Source organism: Drosophila hydei, unplaced genomic scaffold (assembly GCF_003285905.1).
Source record: "Drosophila hydei strain 15085-1641.00,03,60 unplaced genomic scaffold, DhydRS2 tig00008122-arrow-pilon, whole genome shotgun sequence".
NCBI lineage: Eukaryota > Metazoa > Arthropoda > Insecta > Diptera > Drosophilidae > Drosophila > Drosophila hydei.
Window position 1 is genome coordinate 1,688,008 of NW_022045833.1, and position 22,213 is coordinate 1,710,220.

General features: G+C 36.9%; 1 protein-coding gene across 2 annotated transcripts; it reads right to left on the reverse strand.

Annotated features, from left to right (window-relative positions):
- Positions 1 to 53: 53 nt before the first annotated feature.
- Positions 54 to 5,328, reverse strand: LOC111592120 (putative uncharacterized protein DDB_G0283779). 2 transcript variants are annotated; one of them, XM_023304156.2, is made up of 2 exons: positions 4,977 to 5,328; positions 54 to 400 (listed from the first exon to the last, which is right to left on the reverse strand). In XM_023304156.2, the coding sequence occupies exon 2, from the start codon at positions 387 to 389 to the stop codon at positions 57 to 59; it is 333 nt and encodes a 110-aa protein (XP_023159924.1). In that variant the 5' UTR covers positions 390 to 400; positions 4,977 to 5,328; the 3' UTR covers positions 54 to 56. The 2 variants fall into 2 exon arrangements, 1 of the variants encoding a protein (XP_023159924.1); XR_002750924.2 differs by lacking the exon at positions 54 to 400 and adding an exon at positions 528 to 666.
- Positions 5,329 to 22,213: the final 16,885 nt, after the last annotated feature.

The following is a 22,213-nucleotide window of genomic DNA, read 5'->3' on the forward strand; positions in this document are numbered from 1 at the left end:
TTTTTGAAAATTTTTTGAAATTTTTTCAAAATTTGTTTAAAAATTTTTCTCAATTTTCAGCCCTTTTGCAGCACATGCAAATTTTGATGGCTGGCAAATTTGATATTGTTGTTGTTGTTGTTGCTCTTTGAAGTTTTGGGCTTTTGTTGTTGTTGTTGTTGTTGTTGATTTTTTAGCACTTTCACTGCGACTTTGTTGCTGTTGCTGCTGCTGCTGCGTTTGCTGTGATTTTTATGTTGTTGCTTGCTGCTGTTGCTGTTGTTGCTGTTGTTGCTGCTGCTGCTGTTGTTGTTATGCTCATTGTTTTGTCGATTTCTCTGTTTTGTTTGATTCCAAATCAAAATTTCCAAAAATACGAAAATTTCACGACAATTAATTCCGGAAGACATTTAGGCGCATTCTTCAAAACAGCATTTCAAATGAATTTCGTTTAATAACTTTTCCTCTTAGACACATATATATGCACACATATATATATATGTATATATATATATATATATTTGATATATAGATTTAACTTGGTTTGTTTTCTTGTTGTTTATTTAAACACTTTGATGTATAAAATGGTTTGGCCCGTTATATAAATGCTTTTGCTGCGCGTTGTTAGCCATGGCCAATGCATGGCATTCAGCATATTGTTAATTTTCAAGGGGCGTGGCAATTAGCCTGCGAAATTTTTTAATTAAGATACATATATACACACACATACACATATGTGTGTATGCATGCCTCTGCGTGTGTGTGTGTGTGTGTGTGCGTGAATGATTTTTTCCAATAATTGAATTTGCCTTTAAACATCAAACAGGGCGCGAATACAGTACATGAAAACTGGGCCGCTAGCTCCTAACCAATACTCACCACCCCCACCCCACACCCGCAACAACAACTCCACTGTGGCAAATGCATGAGAATGTAACATGAACATGAAAAATCGATATAGAAATGAGATTTAAGGGTGCTAGACAAGCTAGCAACGGGGGCTGGGGGCTGCGACTAGTCATAATATAGCTGTGTGGGTGGGGCTGGGGCTGGGGGTGTGCTGGGCAACTCTGTCAGACAGGCGCGCCGCCTGCAGAAACGAACATGAAATGCAGTTTACGAAGCGACATCAACAACAACGACGACGACGACGACGACGCATAAATCACACAACGAAAGCTCTGCACGTGTATGTGTGTGTGAGAGAGAGAGGGAGCGCAAGAGAGTGACAGCGCAAGCCATGTGCGTGCATGTGCGTGTGTGTGTGTGTGCGCTTGTAAACACTGAAAAAGTTCTATGACCCAAAGCTTGAGCGTTTGCCGGCAAAAGCAAATGAATATAAAACACATTTTTAGTTTTTTTTCTTTCTATTTCGGATAGGAGAGGGTGGGCTGCTTAGCTGGAGCGTAGCGCAGTGTGAGGTTTTAGTTGTTGGGGTGGGCGCCCTGTGGGGGTTAGTTAATAGGAACTTCAAATGCGGAAGCAGCAGGCGGAGTGTAGCAAGCGCAGCGCGGCGCAGCACAGCGCAGCGCAGCGCAGACATGCAAATACGTCACCAGCAAATCGCTGTTGTTGTTGTTGCCATCGTCGTCGTCACCAAAGCGACAACAACAGAAATTGTGCCAGCAGCGGCGACAGCAACAAAAACAAACTAACTGTAACTAAAGCAGCGACAGCATTTCTTTGCCCCCAGCCCTAGTACCCAGCTTACTATTGTTGTAATGGAGAAATTTACATATAGAAAAACGTAGCTAGCAGAACGCTGGCGTCGCTGTCGGCAACAGTGGGCAGCGCTGAGAGCGCATAGAGTCAAATAAACTGAAAAGAAAATGAAAATGAATAGCAAAAGCAACAACAACAACAACAACAGTAGAAGAAGCAGAGCGAAGGCATGAAATTCAAAAATTCTCTCACAGCGAGCACAGTGCACGAATACAACGACAACGAACTTACTAACGGTACTAAGCCGGTCAAGCCCGAAAAAGGGAGGCAGCAACAACAACAACAACGGCAAGAACAGCAGCAGAAGCAACGGCTGACGACAAAGTTACATGCTGACTGCTAGCGTCGCTGCTTGCGTCGCTGCCCCGCTGTCGCAGTACGTTGACGCCGAAAAAGACCAATGACCTATGCTAGAGCTCTGCACACACACACACAGAGGCACACACAGAGAGACACAAAGCATGCATAGGCGCTGTCACTGTCGCTGTCGCTGCTAGGCTTTTATTTTATATACGTTTCTTTTTTTTTGTGTTTTGTAGCCCCCCTTTTAGCTTGGGTCTGGGGTGGCTCTGGCACACTTATAGACGACACATTGAGTGTGTGCTTAGCAATGTTGTTCTACTAACGGTAATGCAAACAGTTGTTGGGCGCTGGGCAAAAGGTAATGTGCGAGCGAGAAAGCCAATGAAAGTGGGCGTAGGCAGCGACACAGCCGGAGACAGCGCTGCTCTAGGTGCTCTGAACTCAACTGAACTGAACTGAACTGAGCTGAACTAAAGCTAGCGACCAACTGGGTGACTTACTGTGCAGTTGAGTTGCTCTAACTGCCAACTGTTTGCTGCTCACTGCTGGCAGTTTTCCTTTTGCGCGGAAAACTAAGAAACTGTCTACGGCTATTATAAATACCAGCCCCAAAAACCAACAACAACAACAATGGCTGATAATCATAACTGCTCACAATGGGCAACAATTTGCATTGTTTTGTTTTGTTGTTTGCTGTTGTTGTTGGCCTCGTACAGGGTAGCGGGTGTGCGGGTTGGACTTGACAAGACAATGTGCCTACATTACGAAAGATTATTACTGTGAACTTTTGACTGTCTGAAGGCAGTTGCAGCAGCAGCAGCAGATGAAGAAGAGGAAGAAGTAGCAGCAGCAGCAGCAAAGATTTGCAATTAAACTCTATTTTATGGTAGCTAGGCAACCCTAGGGAAAATCAAACAATTCTGAACTATTGATTTGAAAAAATTTGCAATGAAACTGAAGAACTTTGAAGGGAATTTTAGACTTGAATAAATATAAAATATTCTAGTTTATATTATTTCATATATATATTCCAAAACTAAATCTTATATTTACAGATTCTATTCCCTTTTTTCCCTTTTATATAAAATTAATTTAATAAGTTTTGTAATCCATTTTTTTAAGTTTTTTTAGCTTAGTTGATCTTAAGCAGTTTGAAATCTTTTACTTAAATCGAAATTCTTTTAAAAATCTCACTCCAACTTGAATCGCTTAGAAAGGGTATACAAATTTCTTTATAAGTTATTAGATAAGTTTGAAAAAAGTTATAGAAAAAATAAGAACTGCTTAAAAATAAAATAAAGTTTCTTCTGCAAGACTTTCTCTATGAAAAGTTTTTTTGATTCACATAGAAGAAAATCTTCTATGCTGCATTTTTCTATATACTTCTTTATCTATTATCTATCTATATATAAATTCTATCCATTCCCAAATCTACTCTATATTTGTCTATATTATATATACAAGTCTTAGTAAATCTATAAGTCTATTGTATATTTGAACTATTATCATATCAAGTCATATGCTACATTTTATATATATTTTATTTATATCAAATCTATGTAATATCCAAGTAAACTCGCTCAGCAGTTGGTAAACTTAGAAAATTGACTTTGACTGCAATTAAGAGATGCGGGTTCCATAAGAAGAAGAAGAATAGGAAGAGGAAGAGGTAGAGTGCAGTATTCCCAGCCTTTCTTTAACAAATTGAAGACAATTCAGGGCAAATAAATTGTACATTTGCCTAATGAAGCTTAAAAAGCTTATAGCCCATAATTAACAAGTGAATTACAAGATAAGGGTTATTTTTGTTTAATAAAAATGGGATTTACTACAAACTGAATACATGAATGAAACTTCATTTGGGTTCCAATTGGAATATTTTGATTGACTTCAAGTAGAGTAAAATTTATTTCTGACTAGAGCAAAACTTAAGTATTCATAAATGAGATCAATTTTTTTTGAGATGCAAAACTGCAAATCTGGATTTTGATAGAGTTTATTGGGCATAAGCTGAATTTAAAGCAAAATTTAAGCTATTTTTAAGTGCGAATTAAATTTCGAAATTTTTTTGAAATATTTTTCAACTATGAAAGACTCAAAACTTCAGCCTAAAACTATTCAGAACTTTTCTTGACTTCTGAAATAAGCTAAGCTCTAACTGGAGTAAAGTACAGTAGGCACTAGCTACACCAGCATTGAAGTGCATAGCTTTTATGTTATTCGAAATTTAGATTTAGAAAAAGGCTAAAGAAATTTTCAGCTCAAATAGAAAATTCTCATTGGATTTGTTTTAAAAAGTGAAGAAATTACAACAGCTACAGCACAGACCAAACTCTCAAATCGAACCTAAGCAAACTTTAGACAAGATAGTAAACCCAACTACAGTACTACAACGCTTTAGAGAACAAATTCAATATGTGGTAAAAATCTTTAAGAAATTCTCAAATATAAATTTTTGAAATATTTTGAATAAATTTTCGAACGCAAATGAGAAATGTTTAAAAATTTGAGTCTTGAGCGATATATATATATATGAGTATATAAATATATAATATATATATATATATGAATATATATATATAATATATATATATATATATATATATATATATGTATATAGATAATTATTTGTGAACAGTTTTTAGACTGTGTTTAATCCATTTGGCTTAATCAATAAATTATCCAATTTGTGTTGATTTTTTTCTTTGTGATAATCCAATAAATATCGGGCTCTTTAACGATCCTTTATGGCACACACACACACACAGGCAGAAACACACACACACACACACGCACAGTAATTTATTGCATTACACAATTCATATTTATGGAGGGTGTGCGTGTGTGTGTGTGTCTGAGTGCAAGTGGGCTGGGCAGAGTGTGTGAGAGACAGAGAGAGAGAGGTGCTGGCGGGCTTTGCATTCTCAGCTGCTCCAAAAGTTTTATTTTTGTTGTTTTTTTGGAGTCTGTACCAATAAATTACGTCACTTGCACTTCCGTTTTTGTTGTTGTTGTTGTTGTTGTTGTTGCAGTCGCATCACGAGACGTTGCAGTTGCTGCACGATTAGGCACGATTTGGAATTTGAATGCACACTTTAGATATTTGCTGCTGCTGCTGCTGCTTCTTATATATAATTTGTTGTTGTCGTTGTTGTTGTTGACTTTTCTTTACTTTTTTCTTTTTGTAATTTGTATTTTGTTTTGTTTTGTGGGCTGCAGCCTGAAACCGAGCAACTTCACCGATGCCAGCAACAAATTAGCCTGGCATTTTGCAATATTTGAATTTGTTGCAGTTGTTGCATTTGTAATTTTCTATTGCTGCACACGCACCGCACGCACACACGCACACACACAAATCGAGAGACGAACGCACGCACTCCGACACACACACACACACACACACAGACACAGAGGAGAGCGAGAGGCGGGCGCGTAATAGTTGAAAAAACGCATACACGGAGATACAATTATACACACACACACGCACACACATACGAAGAAATCATATACAATAAGTATTAAACAACAACAACAAATAATTAATAATAAAGATACAACGCGCAACGCATCGTAACCGCCGCCGCGATACGCTCAATACGAAGTGTAGCTGAAGACTGCCTCAAAATGTTATCGAGTTCGTTGTCCAAGTGGCGCGCCGCATTGCGGCCTCAGAGTGTGGCAGCAACTCACACACAAGCACGCATACACACACACACACAAGCGCGCAAGCATTCATACAAAGCAAAGAGAGCGCGCGCCAAAGAGCGCGCTAGCCGTTGCGCTCAGCATATGTCTCCACCTCCAGCTGCTCCGCTCCCACCCAAACACCAGCCAAAGCACTGTTGATGACGACGGCGACGGCGACAGCGACGCCGGCAGCGCTGCCTGCTGAGTGGGTATATGTGTCTCTGTGCCGATGACTTCTTCAATTTTTTCCAACATTACGCTTTGTGCCGTTCATTCGCTATGGCAACCGCTCCACTGGCGCTTTTCTATCTGCAAGCGTATGCATGAGTGTGCATATGTGTGTGAGAGTGAGCAGCGCGCGCTTTTTACTAATCAGCTGTTAGCATCGCTCTTACACAAAAGAGAGCGTCAGCTCGAAGAGAATGCGATGGCGAGAGCAAGCAAACGCGCATCAAAGCTTTGCTGCAGGCGGAAAAAGCTGTGTGCCATATTACTATTATTACAGCATTTGTTTTCATGGTTTTTTTTTTTTGGTTCTTTGTTTTTGTTGGCGATTTTTGTGCATTTCCTTTTTGTGCTGCGCTTCTGTGGCCGTGCGACTGCCACTGCTACGGCTACTGTCATTTCCATTTGAAATTCCCAATTAGCAGGTCAATTGCTTTTTAGGCCAAACTGTGTGCATTGCAGTCGACTAGTTTTGCCTCTCTATCGCACTCACTGGCTCACTGACTCTCTCGCTCTCTGTGTGTCTTTGTCTGTCTGGACTAGTCTGCCTGGCTGCATGTTTTGTCCATTTCTTCCTTTTGCTGTCGCTCTTCCTGTGTGTGTGCGGCATTTAATTACACTTTTAGTTGATTTTCCTCAACGACTCACTTATGCATGAAAATTGTTTCTAATGGCTTTGCAAATTGCGCATAAATGCATTTTTTATAATGCCAAACACACACACACACACGTGTGTGTGTGTGTGTGTGTGTGTTTGTCGCCACTTAACTTGAAATAGTTCTCAACTTTTGATGTCCTTTGTGCCCATTTAGAACTTTGTCATAAATTATGCTTATGCTTATTAAACCAGCTTAAGAAAATTGTTGGAAAAATTGTGCTTCGCTTGAGCTTCAAAATTGTCTTAAATATATTTTAAATAAATTGTCTTAAATATATCTAAAATATATATTTTTAATTATATATTTATTTATGTTATAAAATATAATATCTACTACTTTATAGCTCTACCATAAAAACTCCTTTAAAACATATATATATAAAATATTTTTAAAAAATATAAAATATTTTAATATAAATCTAAAGATTTCTTGGGAGTTTTTGTATAAAAATCTTGAGCAACATTCAAAAAAAAAAAATTAATAATAATTTAAATCAATTTTTATTTAAAAATTATTTAATTTTTTATGAATTTATTTAAATTTTTAAATTTAAAAATATTTTTTAATTATTTTAATAATTTTGACGTATTCATAGTTTTAATTGTAAAAATATACTTAAAGAATTCTTGTTCACAATGAAAATTTATTTTGAAATGTTATGAATGTTATGTTTTTACTAAAGTTTTATATTGTCAATGGACTTTTATTAAATTATTTGTTGTTTAAATTCCATAAATTTAAGTTTATTTTTTCAAGTCTCCATTTACCAAACTTAACAAAGCTATAGAAATGTCTTATTCATATTCAAGGATGCGCCTTAAAGATAGTAAACCAGATTAAAATATAAACAAGATGTGATTCGCAATATGATATAAATATATATATAAATATATAAGACACATATTTATATAATTAATAATTCTTCAATGCCTTTGCTTAACAAATTTAAGCGATTTCGCTTTGCTAATTTTTTTCTTTTTTTTTTAAGTTAATATGTAATATTTAAAAACGAAATTGATTTTTATAAAGCCAACGAAAAAAAATCCCCCAAAAAATGGCTAAAAATATAAAAATAAAATAAAATTAAAAAAAAATGTTAACCGTAAGCGGAGCAGCTGCCAAGGTGAACCGGAGTCAAAGTTCATAAAAAAGATATAATATTGAAATATGTTTCAGGAGACAAAGTAAAAAACATAAAATAAAAAATAAAATCAAATTAAGTCAACTTAAACCAGAAAAAAAAATAGAAAATGATGTTGCAAGCAGCTGACTTTCGGTTTGCAAAATTCGAAACGCTGCAAAGCAAAGTAGAGTTAATAAATTAATATTTTGTTGTAGCTAATTTATGTCTTGTTATTGTTGTTGTAATGCATACAATTAACTCTGCCGCAACACCAACACACGGACACAGATACAAATGTATCTTAAGTATTTGCCTGTGTTTTGGGACAGCATACAAAAATTTAAAAAAAAGCTTTGCATAAATGTAAAAAAATAATAATAATAAAAAAATACATAAAACTTCATATTATGAAATCGATTGGCAAAAACGAAAAAAATATGTCTATATGATAATGAAACGATGCTACGGTCGATTGGAAAGAAACCTCATGCGGCGCTAGCTAATGGATGGATGGGTACGTCCGTCCGTCCGTCCGTCCGTACGAGTTACAGGGCTAGTTTTTGGTGGGCTGGCAGATTCATGCATGAAATGCAAACTATAATGAACCCATAGCCAAAATCATATAGCCCCAACAATGGGGGACATCTATGCGTTCATGCGAAAGATACAAATACACGGATACAGATACACAGCCACACAGCTACACAGACACATAGATACATTGAGCATATTTTGCAAAAGCGATAGTGCGTTTGCCTGAACCTCTCGTAACTCGTCTTTGGATTTGTGTCTTGTGTAATGCCTGCTTGGCTTTTTTCCATTAATACCAATAACCAGCTTCAGGGTCGCATCAAAGCCACCTTTGCTACCAGATTAGTTAGTTAGTTAGCCATGTGCATGATATGTGCAAAAGATTTAATGAATTCATTTAGCTGTTATTGTTTCTGCTGCTATTTGCATTTTGGCAAAAAACTTAAATATGATTATTAATGCGTCTGCTGCGCTACATTTGAGACCAGACGGCAGTAAAATACATCTGCTTGAGAAACGAATTGATTTACATTTCATATTCATGCAGATTATGGAATTTGTGCTTTCAGAAAGAGAAATGTTAAGGAATCTATGGGTTAATGTTAAGCTAAGGTAGCTAACAGCGACTTACTGGCAAGTTGAGCCAGAGTTTCTGACCTGAGAAGCTTCACTTTAGGCAGCTCTGTGAGGTTGAGCTGCAACTTGGAGAGGAATGTTAAATATTTAACATAATTTATACTCTTCTAAAAAGAAATGTTAAGGAATCTGGCTTATGTTAAGCTAAGCTAGTTAACAGCGACTTACTGGCAAGTTGAGCCAGAGTTTCTGACCTGAGAAGCTTCACTTTAGGCAGCTCTGTGAGGTTGAGCTGCAACTTGGAGAGGAATGTTAAATATTTAACAGAATTTATACTCTTCGAAAAATAAATGTTAAGGAATCTGAAGGCTTATGTTAAGCTAAGCTAGTTAACAGCGACTTACTGGCAAGTTGAGCCAGAGTTTCTGACCTGAGAAGCTTCACTTTAGGCAGCTCTGTTAGCTTGAGCTGCAACTTGGAGAGGAATGTTAAATATTTAACAGAATTTATACTCTTCGAAAAATAAATGTTAAGGAATCTGAAGGCTTATGTTAAGCTAAGCTAGTTAACAGCGACTTACTGGCAAGTTGAGCCAGAGTTTCTGACCTGAGAAGCTTCACTTTAGGCAGCTCTGTGAGGTTGAGCTGCAACTTGGAGAGGAATGTTAAATATTTAACATAATTTATACTCTTCTAAAAAGAAATGTTAAGGAATCTGGCTTTTGTTAAGCTAAGCTAGTTAACAGCGACTTACTGGCAAGTTGAGCCAGAGTTTCTGACCTGAGAAGCTTCACTTTAGGCAGCTCTGTGAGGTTGAGCTGCAACTTGGAGAGGAATGTTAAATATTTAACAGAATTTATACTCTTCGAAAAATAAATGTTAAGGAATCTGAAGGCTTATGCTAAGCTAAGGTAGCTAACAGCGACTTACTGGCAAGTTGAGCCACTTCACTTCACTTTAGGCAGCTGAAAACACAGAAAACTTGGGCTTAACAAAATAAATCCTTAAAGCTTATCAAAAGTCTCAGTTCATTGCTTATTTTTAGCTAAGCTTCTGCTGGCCACAGTTTGTGTGGTTAGCTGGGTCTGTGGAGCCAAGCACCGTTAGACTCGTTATCGATCAACGATTAACGATCATGCACAATGCAGCCGCAGCAGCAGCAGCAGCAGCTCATCAATCATCCATCGAATGACATAAGCGAACTGTTTAAAGGCTAATGAGCTACGATAGATATCAACACAGATTCCGGTCAAAATGTAGATCAATCTTTGTTGCGCGCCAAGAATGAAAAGCCCTTTTTCGAGACAGTTACAAGCCACGCCTCAAGCGCTCGGGGCGCAACTCATTTGTAGCACCATCAAAAGAAACAAAAAACAAATGGAAAACCAACAAAAAACTGACAACTGCTGCCGCCTCGAGCAACTAAATCAATTTGAAGCTTAGCCAAAAGCAGCGTCTTTATGTATATATATATATATATATATCAGATATATATATATTGTATATATATAATGCCTGACGCCTGCCGCAGCTACAGCTCATTAAAATTGTGAAGAATCGCGCGCGGCTCACAATTCTATTGTAATCAACTGAATGTATCTAGAGACTGACTCAATGTGTGTGTGTGTGTGTGTGTGTGTGTGTGTGTGCGTTTGTATCTAGATACTTCATTCAGCTAACTGTATAGTTTGTAGCTGCGGCTTTTACCGCTAAGGTTCGTGCTACGGTAAAAACTATGAGCCAAGAATGTTGTCTATGTGTGTGTGTGTGTGTGTGTGTGTGTGTGTGTGTGTGTGTGTGTGTGTGTGTGTGTGTGTGTGTGTATGTGTGTGTGTGTGTGTGTGTGTGTGTGTGTGTGTGTGTGTGTGATGCACAAGTGAACAGAACTGTGACTTGACTGCCCAAGCAGCTTGTAGCAGTGGCAGCGGAGGCGAGTCAAGGTGTGTGTGTGTGTGGAGCAATGGGGCAGGTGCTTGTGTGTGTGGCTCATTTGTGCCGCAAGTGAGTCAAAGAGCCGTAAAGCGAATGTGTCGAGGCAGCAAGAATCGCACAAACTAACAGAACCTAATGATAAAGAACACCAAAGCTGCCTGCCCCCTGCCGCGCGCGCTCTCTCGCTCCGTCTCGCTCTCGAGCAAGTTTGCGGCTTATTTAGTATGTCAAAACATGTTTTTTTTTTTTTGTTGTATTCTATTTGTTTGTCTATTTTTTTTACTGCTGCAACCGACAGTCGTCGTCGTCGTCGTCGTCGTCGTCGTCGTCTATGGAAAGTGGGACACAGCCGCAGTTGAGCTGTAGCTGCGGCTGCGGCTGCGACTGTAGCTGTCGCTGTGGCTGCCACAAGAGGTGAATAGCCAATAAATCGACGCTTGTAAATTGAAATTCTTTAGCACAGGGGTGTGTGAGCAGCAGCAGCAGCAACACACGCACATACACCTGTTACTGCTGCTGCTGCTGCTGTCAGAAGACATCTATGTGTTGTGCTGTTAATTGTGCGGCTTGCGCAATGCCCTGTCATCTGCATGCAACTCACCCACTCGTGCAGCACAGTAAGCACCAGCTAGCAGGTACTGCACAGAAATCATAGCTAATTCTATTACAGTCCGCGGTGCGATGCATCTTTTTATAGCGAAAGCCTTGGCATTAAGTAACGCAATTATGGCTAGGCCTTTCTGCTCCTTTATAGCGCACACACTAAGTCAATTATCTGCACAATTCAATTATCAGGCGCACAAGGTTGCTCTGCATTATGGTAAGGCAAGGCATGCTGAAGAAATTTGCTAAGAGTTTAAGCATTTTGGCTATACTACTATATAAATATAGGTCCACTCTAAATATGAGATTTTATTAGTCAAAATATTAAAAAGATTCTTAATCTTTAAAAATGATATTTTTTAAATGTTTTCAATAGAATTGAAATGGATTTCATATTCTTATATAATAAGGTCCACCCTAAATAAGATGTAGCTTGTCTATATATATAGCTATATTCTTAAGCACTAATATTTTAAAAAGTTTTTCTTAATAATGAAACTTCATATACTTTTCAACTTCATATTAATATACTAATAAAGGTTCACCCTAAATATATGATATGACATTTTAATATTTAAAATATTAATAAGATTTTTATATAATAAAATAATAATTATAGAGAAGTTTCACTTGAATTCAAATGTACTTCAATATCCTATTGACTATACTAGTATTGGTCCACTCTAAATATATTAATGTATACTACTTCAAGAAATTTTAAAGAGATTTCAATTTTAAATAGATTTCAACTTCGTATCTATCTTATTATATTAGTATTTTCTATACTAAAATAAATATTTAAATCTTTAATGGAGTCTATAAAACCATAATAATTATTTATTTCTTATTTATATTCGTGAAGAATGAAATTTTCAAATAGAATACAGTTTCATATATATTTCACTTTAATATGGGTCCACCCTAAATATATCACAAATAGCTTTTAAAAGCAAAGAAGTTTTCAAAAATTCCAATAAGAGTTCAATGTAAGTTAAGGTGAATATAATATAATATATATATATATCATACACATCATATAGATATATCATACAGATCTATATATTATATAGTATTAAGCTCGACGTAGCACAAACATTTACAAGAGTTTTTATATTTCCTCAACTACAATTTCAAAGAATTCTTTAAAAATAGTTTTTTAACAAAATGTGGCTGCGCCTCAAACGTTTGCGAATATGGCACAAAGAGGAATTGCAAAAAATTTCTTCTTGGAAGATCGAGAGAGTAGAATGTCATAAGAAAATTATTTTTATACAAGCTAAAGCTATAGATAGTAATACTTTGTAGAAAATATATATCTTTAAATTCTACAAAGAACCCAAAGCAAATCTGATTTATAAATATTTTAGTAATTTTTAATTTATTTTTATAGAATTTTATATTATTTATGCTCTTTATTATAATCCACGACGCAAGGTATATTTCATATAATAATTATATATACATATAATAATTATTTATTTTAATTAATTATATAAATAAAGTATATTTTTAATTAATTATTTATTATTTATATATTTATAATTTTATATATATTTAAAAATAAATATTTTTAAAATTAATTATTTGTTATTTATATATTTATAATTTTATATATATGTATATATAAAAGTTAAATATATTTTTAATTCATTATTTATTATTTATATATTTATAATTTTATATAAATATATTTTTAATTCATTATTTATTATTTATATATTTATAATTAATTATTTATTATTTATATATTTATAATTTTATATATACATAAATTAAATATATTTTTAATTAATTATTTATTATTTATGTATTTATTATTTTATATATTATTATCTTTTTAGTTTTTGATATTTTCCATCTTCCATAAAGCTTTATATAGTATAAAAAGTTAAGCTTTAAATAGCTCAAATATCTTGTGTAAGGTGAGCTTTATATACTTTATAATTTATGTAATTTTATTATATTTTTATAATATTAATTTGTCTATTTTTAAATGTCTCAAAATTTTCCAGTTCCCAAAGCAAGAAATGTTGAGAGAGTTAAAATTTGCTTTCTCCATAAATTTATATAAAATATAATTATGCTGTTCCTAAAAGCTCGCTTAGCTTGGATGATATATTTATTGAATCATCCGCCAATCCATATAATTCATAGCTGGTTCACTTTAATATGTGTTCACTGTACTTATATATATGATAACTGACCTGTCATAGCTCCATTGCTGCTGCTGTCTCTGTCTCTGTCTCTCTCCCTATCTCGCTCACGCGTTGATGCCGCCGCAGTTGCAGCTGTGGTGGATGTTGTTGTCGTTGCTGTTGCTGTTGCTGCCACTGTGGTTGCTGCTGCTGCTGCTGCTGCTGTTGTGGCCGTGGCTGTGGCTGGCTTCTGTGTGGGCAGCAGTGGAGGTGGCGTACGTTCTCTGAGCCTCAGTCTGTCAGTGGGCGTGGCTGATTTGCGATTGTTGTTGCTATTGTTGTTGTTGTTGTTGTTGCTGCTGCTGCTGGTCTCGCTGCTGACAATATGCTTGCAAACGCTGCTAATGTTGCTCAAACTGCTAAAGCTGCTCAAACTGCTAAAGCTGCTCGAACGAGCCAACGCTGGCGGCTCTGACATGAATTTCTGCTGCTGCTGCTGCTGTTGCTGCTGCTGCTGCTGCTGCTGTGTTGCTGCTAGCGCCAAGCGCTTAGGCGCCGGCTCTGCTAGCTGCGTCTCCTCCAGCTGCTGCTGCTGCTGCTGCTCCTCGGGCGATGCTGTTGCTATTATCGTGCCCACCTCCTCCTCCTCGCCCTCCTCGCCCTCAAAGCACACGTCCAGCAATGTCGCACCGCCGCCCGCCTGCAATCCGGCTATGTCCTTGAGATCTATCCAGCTGGCGCCCAGCTTGTCGGCATCGCTCAAAGGCAGGCTCAACACGCGCGTATCGCCCTCGTCCACAATGTGAAAGGCTTGCGTCGGCTCGATCTTCACAATGATCGGCTGGCTGGACAGTATCTGAGCGGGCGGTAAATGGCATCTGTTGCTGTTGCTGTTGCTGCTGTTGTTGCTGCTGCTGTTGCCTTGTGCATTGCTGCTTTCGAGCAGGCTGGCCATGTTCTCATCGTCGTCCTCGTCAACAGCTTCCAGCTCGTTGAGTTGCTGTTCGATTTGCAGGTACGTTGTTGTTGTTGTTGTTGTTGCTGTTGCTGTTGTCGCTGTGCTTGCTGCCGAGCCGTTGTTGCTGTTGTTACTGGCCGTTGCACTGGCCAGCGTGCGTATGGTGGTCACGGGCTCCCGCTGGCCGCGCAGCACGTCCAGCTTGAGCACCGTGCACTTGTCCGTCTGCTGGTATTGATGCTGCTGCTGCGGTCGGACATACGTTGCCGTTGCAGTGGTTGCTGTGGCTGCCACATCCGTTAGGAAGGCCAGCGGCGGCGATGTGGCCTTATTGGATGTGCTCACAGTGCGCGTGGGCGTCAGCGTGGGCGTGGACGTGGGCGTGCCGGCTGGCCGTGCCACAATCGTTGTGGCAGCCGGCAGCGGTATTATCGATATCGAGGGCACTTTGCTGCGCAGACTGGCGACGGCTGCCGCTGTGGCAGCGCTCGCATCTAGGTAGCTAGCTGTTGTTGTTGTTGCAGCTGCTGCTGCTGCTGCTGCTGTTGTTGTGGCAACTGTTGCACGAGTGCTGCCAACGGGCGCCGCCTGCTGTATCAGCAGGATATCTCTTGGCCTATCCGTTGTGAGGGCCGTTTCTAACACTGTTGCTGATGTAATGTAGCCAGCAACAATTGCTGTTGTGCGCCTGTCTCTGCACTCTATGTACAAATACTTTCGAGCATTTTCCAACACTGACTTTTTGTATATATTGCACGCCAGCAACAGTTGCCGTTGAATGGTTTATCTTGAGCGTGTTTTTCAACACTTATTTTAGCATTTACCAACACTGGGTTCTTTGTTTAAAGTAATTATCATGTATTGCTGTGTGCTATTGTAGAAGTTGTGTCTAATTTATTGTAATTAAATTTTTAAATATATATTTTAGCATTTTGCAACACTGTTTTTTTCTAGCCGTCAGCTGTTTATTGTATTTACTAGAATTGTAAGTTTTGTGCGTAGTTTTTAGAATATTTAGTCATATATAGATATAGATATATATATATAAGGTTTATATCGTTTACCAACACTGTTTTTTTCTCTTTACTTGTTTCACTTTATATATTTGATTCTCTTTGGGATCTGGTGTAGAAGCACAACATCGAAATAAATTGAGAAAAATCAGCCTTACAAAAAGTGCACTTAAAATCGTTTACAATATATAAGTCACACATCTAACTTTGAATTGCTTTCAATTTATATTAAATATGATTAAACATTTACATTTTTTGTTATATGTATGTGTATATATATATGTGTGTTTGACTTGGGTGTAGCTACACCTGTGTGTTTGTTGTTGCTGCAGCTTGGAATATGCGTCGTATACTCAATTTTTGTGCTTTGCTTTGTTCTGAATTGTTTTTGTTGTTTGTAAACTTTGCTTTATATATTTTAATTTAATTTATTTTTTTGTTTTTTTTTATTTTGTTTTTTTTTTTGGTTTTGTTTTTGTTTTTCTTGCACAGTAAATCAGTCGCATTTGTTGTATTGTTGTTGCTGCTGTTGTGGGCCGTTGCCCAAATGCATTTCCTATTTTTGTTATACGTCACAATATGTTGATTAGTTGTAGTTATCCTGCTGCAACTGCTGCGCCAGCTGCACCTGGACTACTGTGTTGCTGCTGGTGCTGCTGCTGTTGCCCGTGTGTATCTGCTGCTATTGTTGTTGCTGTTGCTGTTGTTGCTGCTGCTGTTGTCGTATCCTGGCGCTGCACATGCAACGAGCTGCTGCTGTTGCTGCTGTTGTTGTTGCTGCTGCTGCCGCTGGATGGCTGCAAGGCGCCATTGGAATTTGACGTCAAAATACGAGCAACTGGAAGTGTGTCGCTGCTGCTGTCGACGTCGCTGCTGCTGCTGCTGCTGCTACCAGATTTCCACATAGCGGCACGCAACCCTAGCGCTTGCTGCTGCCAGCATTGCAATGGCCAACCACCAACCACCCCGCCTGCCGATTACAACAAACAGCAGCTGTGGCTTTAATAATCGATTTTTCAGCACTCACACACATGCAAATCGATACACACACACACACGGGGCACACACACACACTCGCAATTGCAACGCTTTCGCTTTTAATTTAATTTTCTTTTAATTCGTTTTCAATTTCGTTTTCATATAATTTCCAATTAATTTTTCATGGAATTTTCTTTAAATTTTCTATTTGTTGCTGCACTTGCAACATTGGATTTTCCACAGGTTTTTCATTGTTTACACCAGTTTCACGCACCTTTTTCGCACATCAAGTTCAAAGCGTCAAATTTCAAGTTGTCGAGTTTTTGTTTTTTGTTTTTTTGTTGTATTTTTTTTTATGGAATTTTCATTTGTTTATTGCATTTTTGCCACAAAATTCGCTGTGTTTTGAGTGGTCGCCGCGTATATCCTTTCAGATGCGTCCTTTGCAGGAATGTGTCCCAAATTCAAGTGCGCCACAAACACAATTCGCGCCGCACTTTCCGTTTCGCCACTCAGCTGCTTGGAAAAAGGACTTCTAATGGGAAAAAATCGCAATGCCAGGCTGCTTCAACACACACACTCACACACAGCTACATCTGTGTGTGTGCGCGTGTGTGTGCTTTATATGCAGGCCAAAAATGGGACTCGCTGCGCTGCAAAATAGGGTTAGTAGGCATAATGCCAAGTGCATAGCCAGGAAAAACTGGAAAAGCGCGCGCGGCATTGTTGCGCAGCTTTTCCTACCCTTAAGCAAACGTGCTTTCCACTTCCACGCACTCACACACGTCCATTTCCATGAGGAAATTCTTGCGCTGGTGAATTTCGCTGCTTTTGGGGAAATTTTGATTTGTGTTGGACTTTTTGGGGGTGGAAATGTTGCGGCGCTTTGCGCGCTTCATTTGAATTTGAACTTGAGAGCGCGTAGAGTGCATGAGAGCTTGCTCGACTAGGCGATGCTCGCTAAATAAATATTCTTGCATTTTTTATATGCCAATTTTTTTTATAAACAAATAAATATATTTCTATATAGTGATAAATCAAAATATAGAACCACAATTAAGATATAATATTTAAGTATTTTTTGCAAATTTTCATTTATTTTAGTTGAATTTTTCTTTTAGCTTTTTTTTGCAGTCATATTAAATTGAAAAATTAGTGAAATACTGAAAAATAAAAGAATTATTAATTGTTAACAACTTTAAGAGCTCCTGAGCTGAAAGCCTATGTAAAATTTTCGAAAATTGAAAGAAAAATGTGAATTGTGTAAATATATATAAATAAAAATATAAAAAAATAATAAATAATATATAAACCAGCGAAGTAAATAAATATATAAAAAATAAATAAAAGTAAAATAATAATAATAATGATTATTATTATATTATTATTATTTTACTTTTATTTATTTTTTATTTATTATTATATAATTATTTTATTATTATTATATAATTATTTTACTTTTATTTATTTTTTATTTATTTATTTAATTCGATGGTTTATATATTATTTATTATTTATTTTTTTATTTTTTATAATATTAATAAAAAAACTAAAAATAAGTAAAATAAATCAAAAATAAAATATGAAAATAGAACACAAAATATAAATAAAAAATATATAGCGTATATGTATTAAAATAAATTCAACAAAACTAAATGATTAAATTAATATAATAAAAAAATAATAATAATAAATAAAATATGTAAATATACTGAAGAAATATTTTTTTAAAATTACATTTACGTATTTTATTTATTATTGATTAAATATTTATCAAGTTAGTGTGAGGCTTAAACATTCTCACTGAGGCTAGTTCAGCTGGGCGCAGCTTGGAGGAGATTATATATGATTCTTAATATTTTCTATTATATTTACTATTATTTATATAACTATAGCAAAATAAAAAATGTATAAAATCTTTAAATTGGTTAAAGAAAGCTAAACGTGGCAACTGAAGTCTGCAGCTTTTACGATATTCAAGTTATGCTTGAAAAACTAAGTCAACTGATCGATTGTTATCGATAAAAGAGAAAATGGGCTGAGTTATTGAAAATGTTAGCTTCGTACTGCATATGGTATAAACGAGTATTTATTTTCCATTTCAAGTCTCGAGCTGTTGTGGTTGAACTCCCATTTTCAATGGGTTCCAATTTAGGGCTTAAAATGAATTCCATTCAATTGGAAGCTTCACAACATTTATAGCAAAGTAAAGAGCTTAATAAACAGCAAAATTAATAAGAGAAATATAAAAATTATGAATGCTTATCGAAACCGCAAAATAATTCAATTCAAAAAGCAGAAAAAAGTGAAGCGAATCTGAGAAAAAAAAGTGCTGATTGAGGCGAACGAACAGTTAGAGAGATACGGCAACAGCAGCGGCAGCAGCTGAGAGCTCCGTTAAGATGGGGTTAATAAGATGAAGAAGAAGAAGCAGCAGCTAAAGTCCAAGCAGAAGCAGAAGCAGTTACGCAACTGAGCAAATGGGGCCCTATAACTGGGCAAGCGTTGAGCATTAGCTTTGACGCATCATTAGCCGTATTATCGGGCGCTTCTTTAATATTTCATGTTTTTCCGTTGCCTCAAATCATGTTAGATTTATGTGTTATGGTACGAGGCAGCGAGGGGGGCACGACGACTTTATCTTGCGCAAGCCAGCATCAGGTCTATCAAGCGTTAACTGGTTCTGGCCGTAAGCCTTCAATTTGGCTCAGACGAGCTTCGGCTTGCAACTTGGAAGCGCCGTTGGTTCTGCCAACCGAAATGTGTGCCTCACCGTTGTAATGATCGCTGCCAACTCCCCAGTTGCCCCTGCTCCACGCTCCGTCTTGACTATTTTCGTATTTTCCCCCGATTCTTTTGCAGTTGCAGTTGGTCTTAGAGCGATTGTAACCTGTTTCTCGTGTGGCAGAGAAAAGAACTTGGAGGCGACTCCAACAACAACAACAACAACAACAACAACAACGACGTCGACGACGAGAAAAAGTCCCGTACGAAAGTCCCAGTTATTCAAGAGGAAAAACCTGTTACACGCAAGTGGAACTCGCTTCGATTCTGGCCAAGAACAAATCACAGAACGAGCGAGCGAGCGAGAGAGCAGATCAAACAGCTAGCAACAACTGAAACACGTTAGTACCGTTGTGTCGGATTCTTTGTTGCGCAACTGTGTTGCAAGATTAGCTGAGCAGCAGCAGCAGCGACTGGTTTATTGCAACGTCGCGTCGTCGTCGACGTTGTCGATGAGGCAACGTCTCCAACAGCTGCCCCCCACCACTAACTACCTGCCAGAGGTTGCAACATCTGCAGCTAGAATCGGAAATGCAGCGCACATATATATATACATATATATATATATATCTAACATATATCTGTATAAAGTAAACAAAGCAAAAAACTCTTTGATAAATGCTTGGAAAACCTTGCCCAGGCAATCGCGTGCGTTGAAGCTTGACTGCGCTTTGCATTCAGTCAATTTTTCAAAACTCATATTGAGTACCGTTGCCCCCAGCCCCCTTGCACTTCTTTAACGATCAATTAAGCTGTTTTTCTCAGCCAAGGCTAACACTGCTGCCCCAACAGCAAAAATATCACCAGAATTATTTGCCAAGTGCAGCGAAACTTTTTTGCCTTTGTCTTTAGAGCTCTGATAATTATTATCATAATTATTTCAATGTGCTCAATTGTTGCATAATATTTATGAAAAAATATATATAATATATATATATATATATATATATGTATGTGTATGTGTGCATATATGTTTATATATTTTTATAGGGTTTTTAAGCCTTGAAAAGTAGAAATCAAATTTGAAGTTTGATTTTAGGCAATGTGAATTTGCTTAGAAAATATAATAAATATTTAAACAGACATAAATAATTGTTAAATATTGCAAAATTAATGATAAAAAATTTATTATATGTACAAAATATATTTTCAAGCTTTAAATATTCATATAAAAAATAAAATAAAATTAGATTTATTTCTTTGCATTAAAAAAAAAAATATATTTATATAAAAAATTTATATATAATTTTATTAAATTTTTTATAATTTTATATAATTTTGTATAATTTTATACATATACATTTTTTATTGTTGTATAATTGTTTATATATTTTTATAATTTAAAATATTTTTTAAAATTTATTTTCATGAAAATAAAATATTTTATAAAATTTTTTTTATGAAAATAAAATATTTTATAAAACTTATTTTCATGAAAATCAAATATATTTTAAAAAATGTAATTAAATTCGAAAAAAAATATATTAAAGTTAATTATTGAAATATGAAATATTTTTAAATATATTCAATTATTATATTTAATATACATATATTTAATAACTGCATGAGCATAATAATCTAAAACTCGGCTAACTCTATTGGAGCTAGTTTGATCTTTGGTAATATCTTCATATTCAGTTAAGTAAAAATGAATTTTACTTTGTTTCACAGAGTTTTACAATGGTTCGTTCAGAGACAAAGCTTCATTAATCGTTAACTTAATCAACAACAACAGCTGAATATGCAATACATAATTGAATAATGAAAAGGTGAAGGTTTCATATGAAACCATATCAAATTGAAAGTTAATTTTAGGATTCGCTATGCTCTTACTCAATGTATTTCGTTAAAGACGAATCGAAAAACAAGTCCTTAACATCAATTTGTAAATACATATATTAATTATGATGTAAGAGCATATCTGGCTGGCACTTACCTCTTATCGTGCTGGGCATGTTACATGCGTTCTTTGATCTCATCTAAAAGTACTTCATATAGATAAACAGTTAGACAGTTGAGCTGTAACTGTTAAGATTGCAATAAAAATTCACAAGCCAATCCAGTTTCGATAACATTTCGGGGGCACATGTCAATGTTATCGATAACGATGGCACTTAATTAGTTCAATGCGAACCAGTTCACGATCAACGCACACGAGAGCAAACAGTTTTCAAACGGTAAATTAGCCGAAGTGGGCGCGATTCGCTGATTGGCTGGCGCACGAGAGAGCGAGCAGGAGTGAGAGAGAGAGAGACAGAGAGCGCGCGAGAGTGCAGGGCCAAGAACAGCGCAACACAAGTGGACGCGCTGGACTGGACGTGTGGACAAACGTTCGAACACTAAACGGCCAGGAATTCAAATACGAATCCGGAGTCTCCAGCGCGGACTCATCTGCCAGCAGCTCGAAACCTGTGCGGAAGGCGGGCCGAACGGCCAAACGCGCATCGGGCCTCGCGATCAGCTTCAGTTGCAATTCGAAGAAAGGAGAAAGGAGTTTGCCAGCAGCAGCAACAGTCGGGCTCTGTTACTGTCTCAGCATCAGCCACCCCGCCTGGCCTACCTGTCTGCCACACACACACACACACATACGCACACACACGCATACGAAGAAGAATTCCCGCTAATTAAATACATGATCATCACTCAAAAATACACCCCAGCAACACGAAAGTTACAAGAGTCATTCGCGTATTTCATCAGAGTCGGAATCAAACGATTCGAGATGAGCGCGTGACACGATAAGTCGAGTTGATAGATTTGCTCAATGGCATAAGTAAGCTTTACACTGTTGGCATCGTGTCACGACCTATCGCATAGCTACCATCTCTAGAAAGCCAGCGTCCGCTTTGGAATCAAAATTGTTGTTGGAGCCCGTGACGTTACGTTGGGGGCCGCGTCATCAAAGCCGTGCAGCGCAGCAGGCTCCAGCTGCAGCTACATACACACACACACACACACACACTCACATTTATGCAAACATACAAAAAAAGCGCACCTTTAACTTTA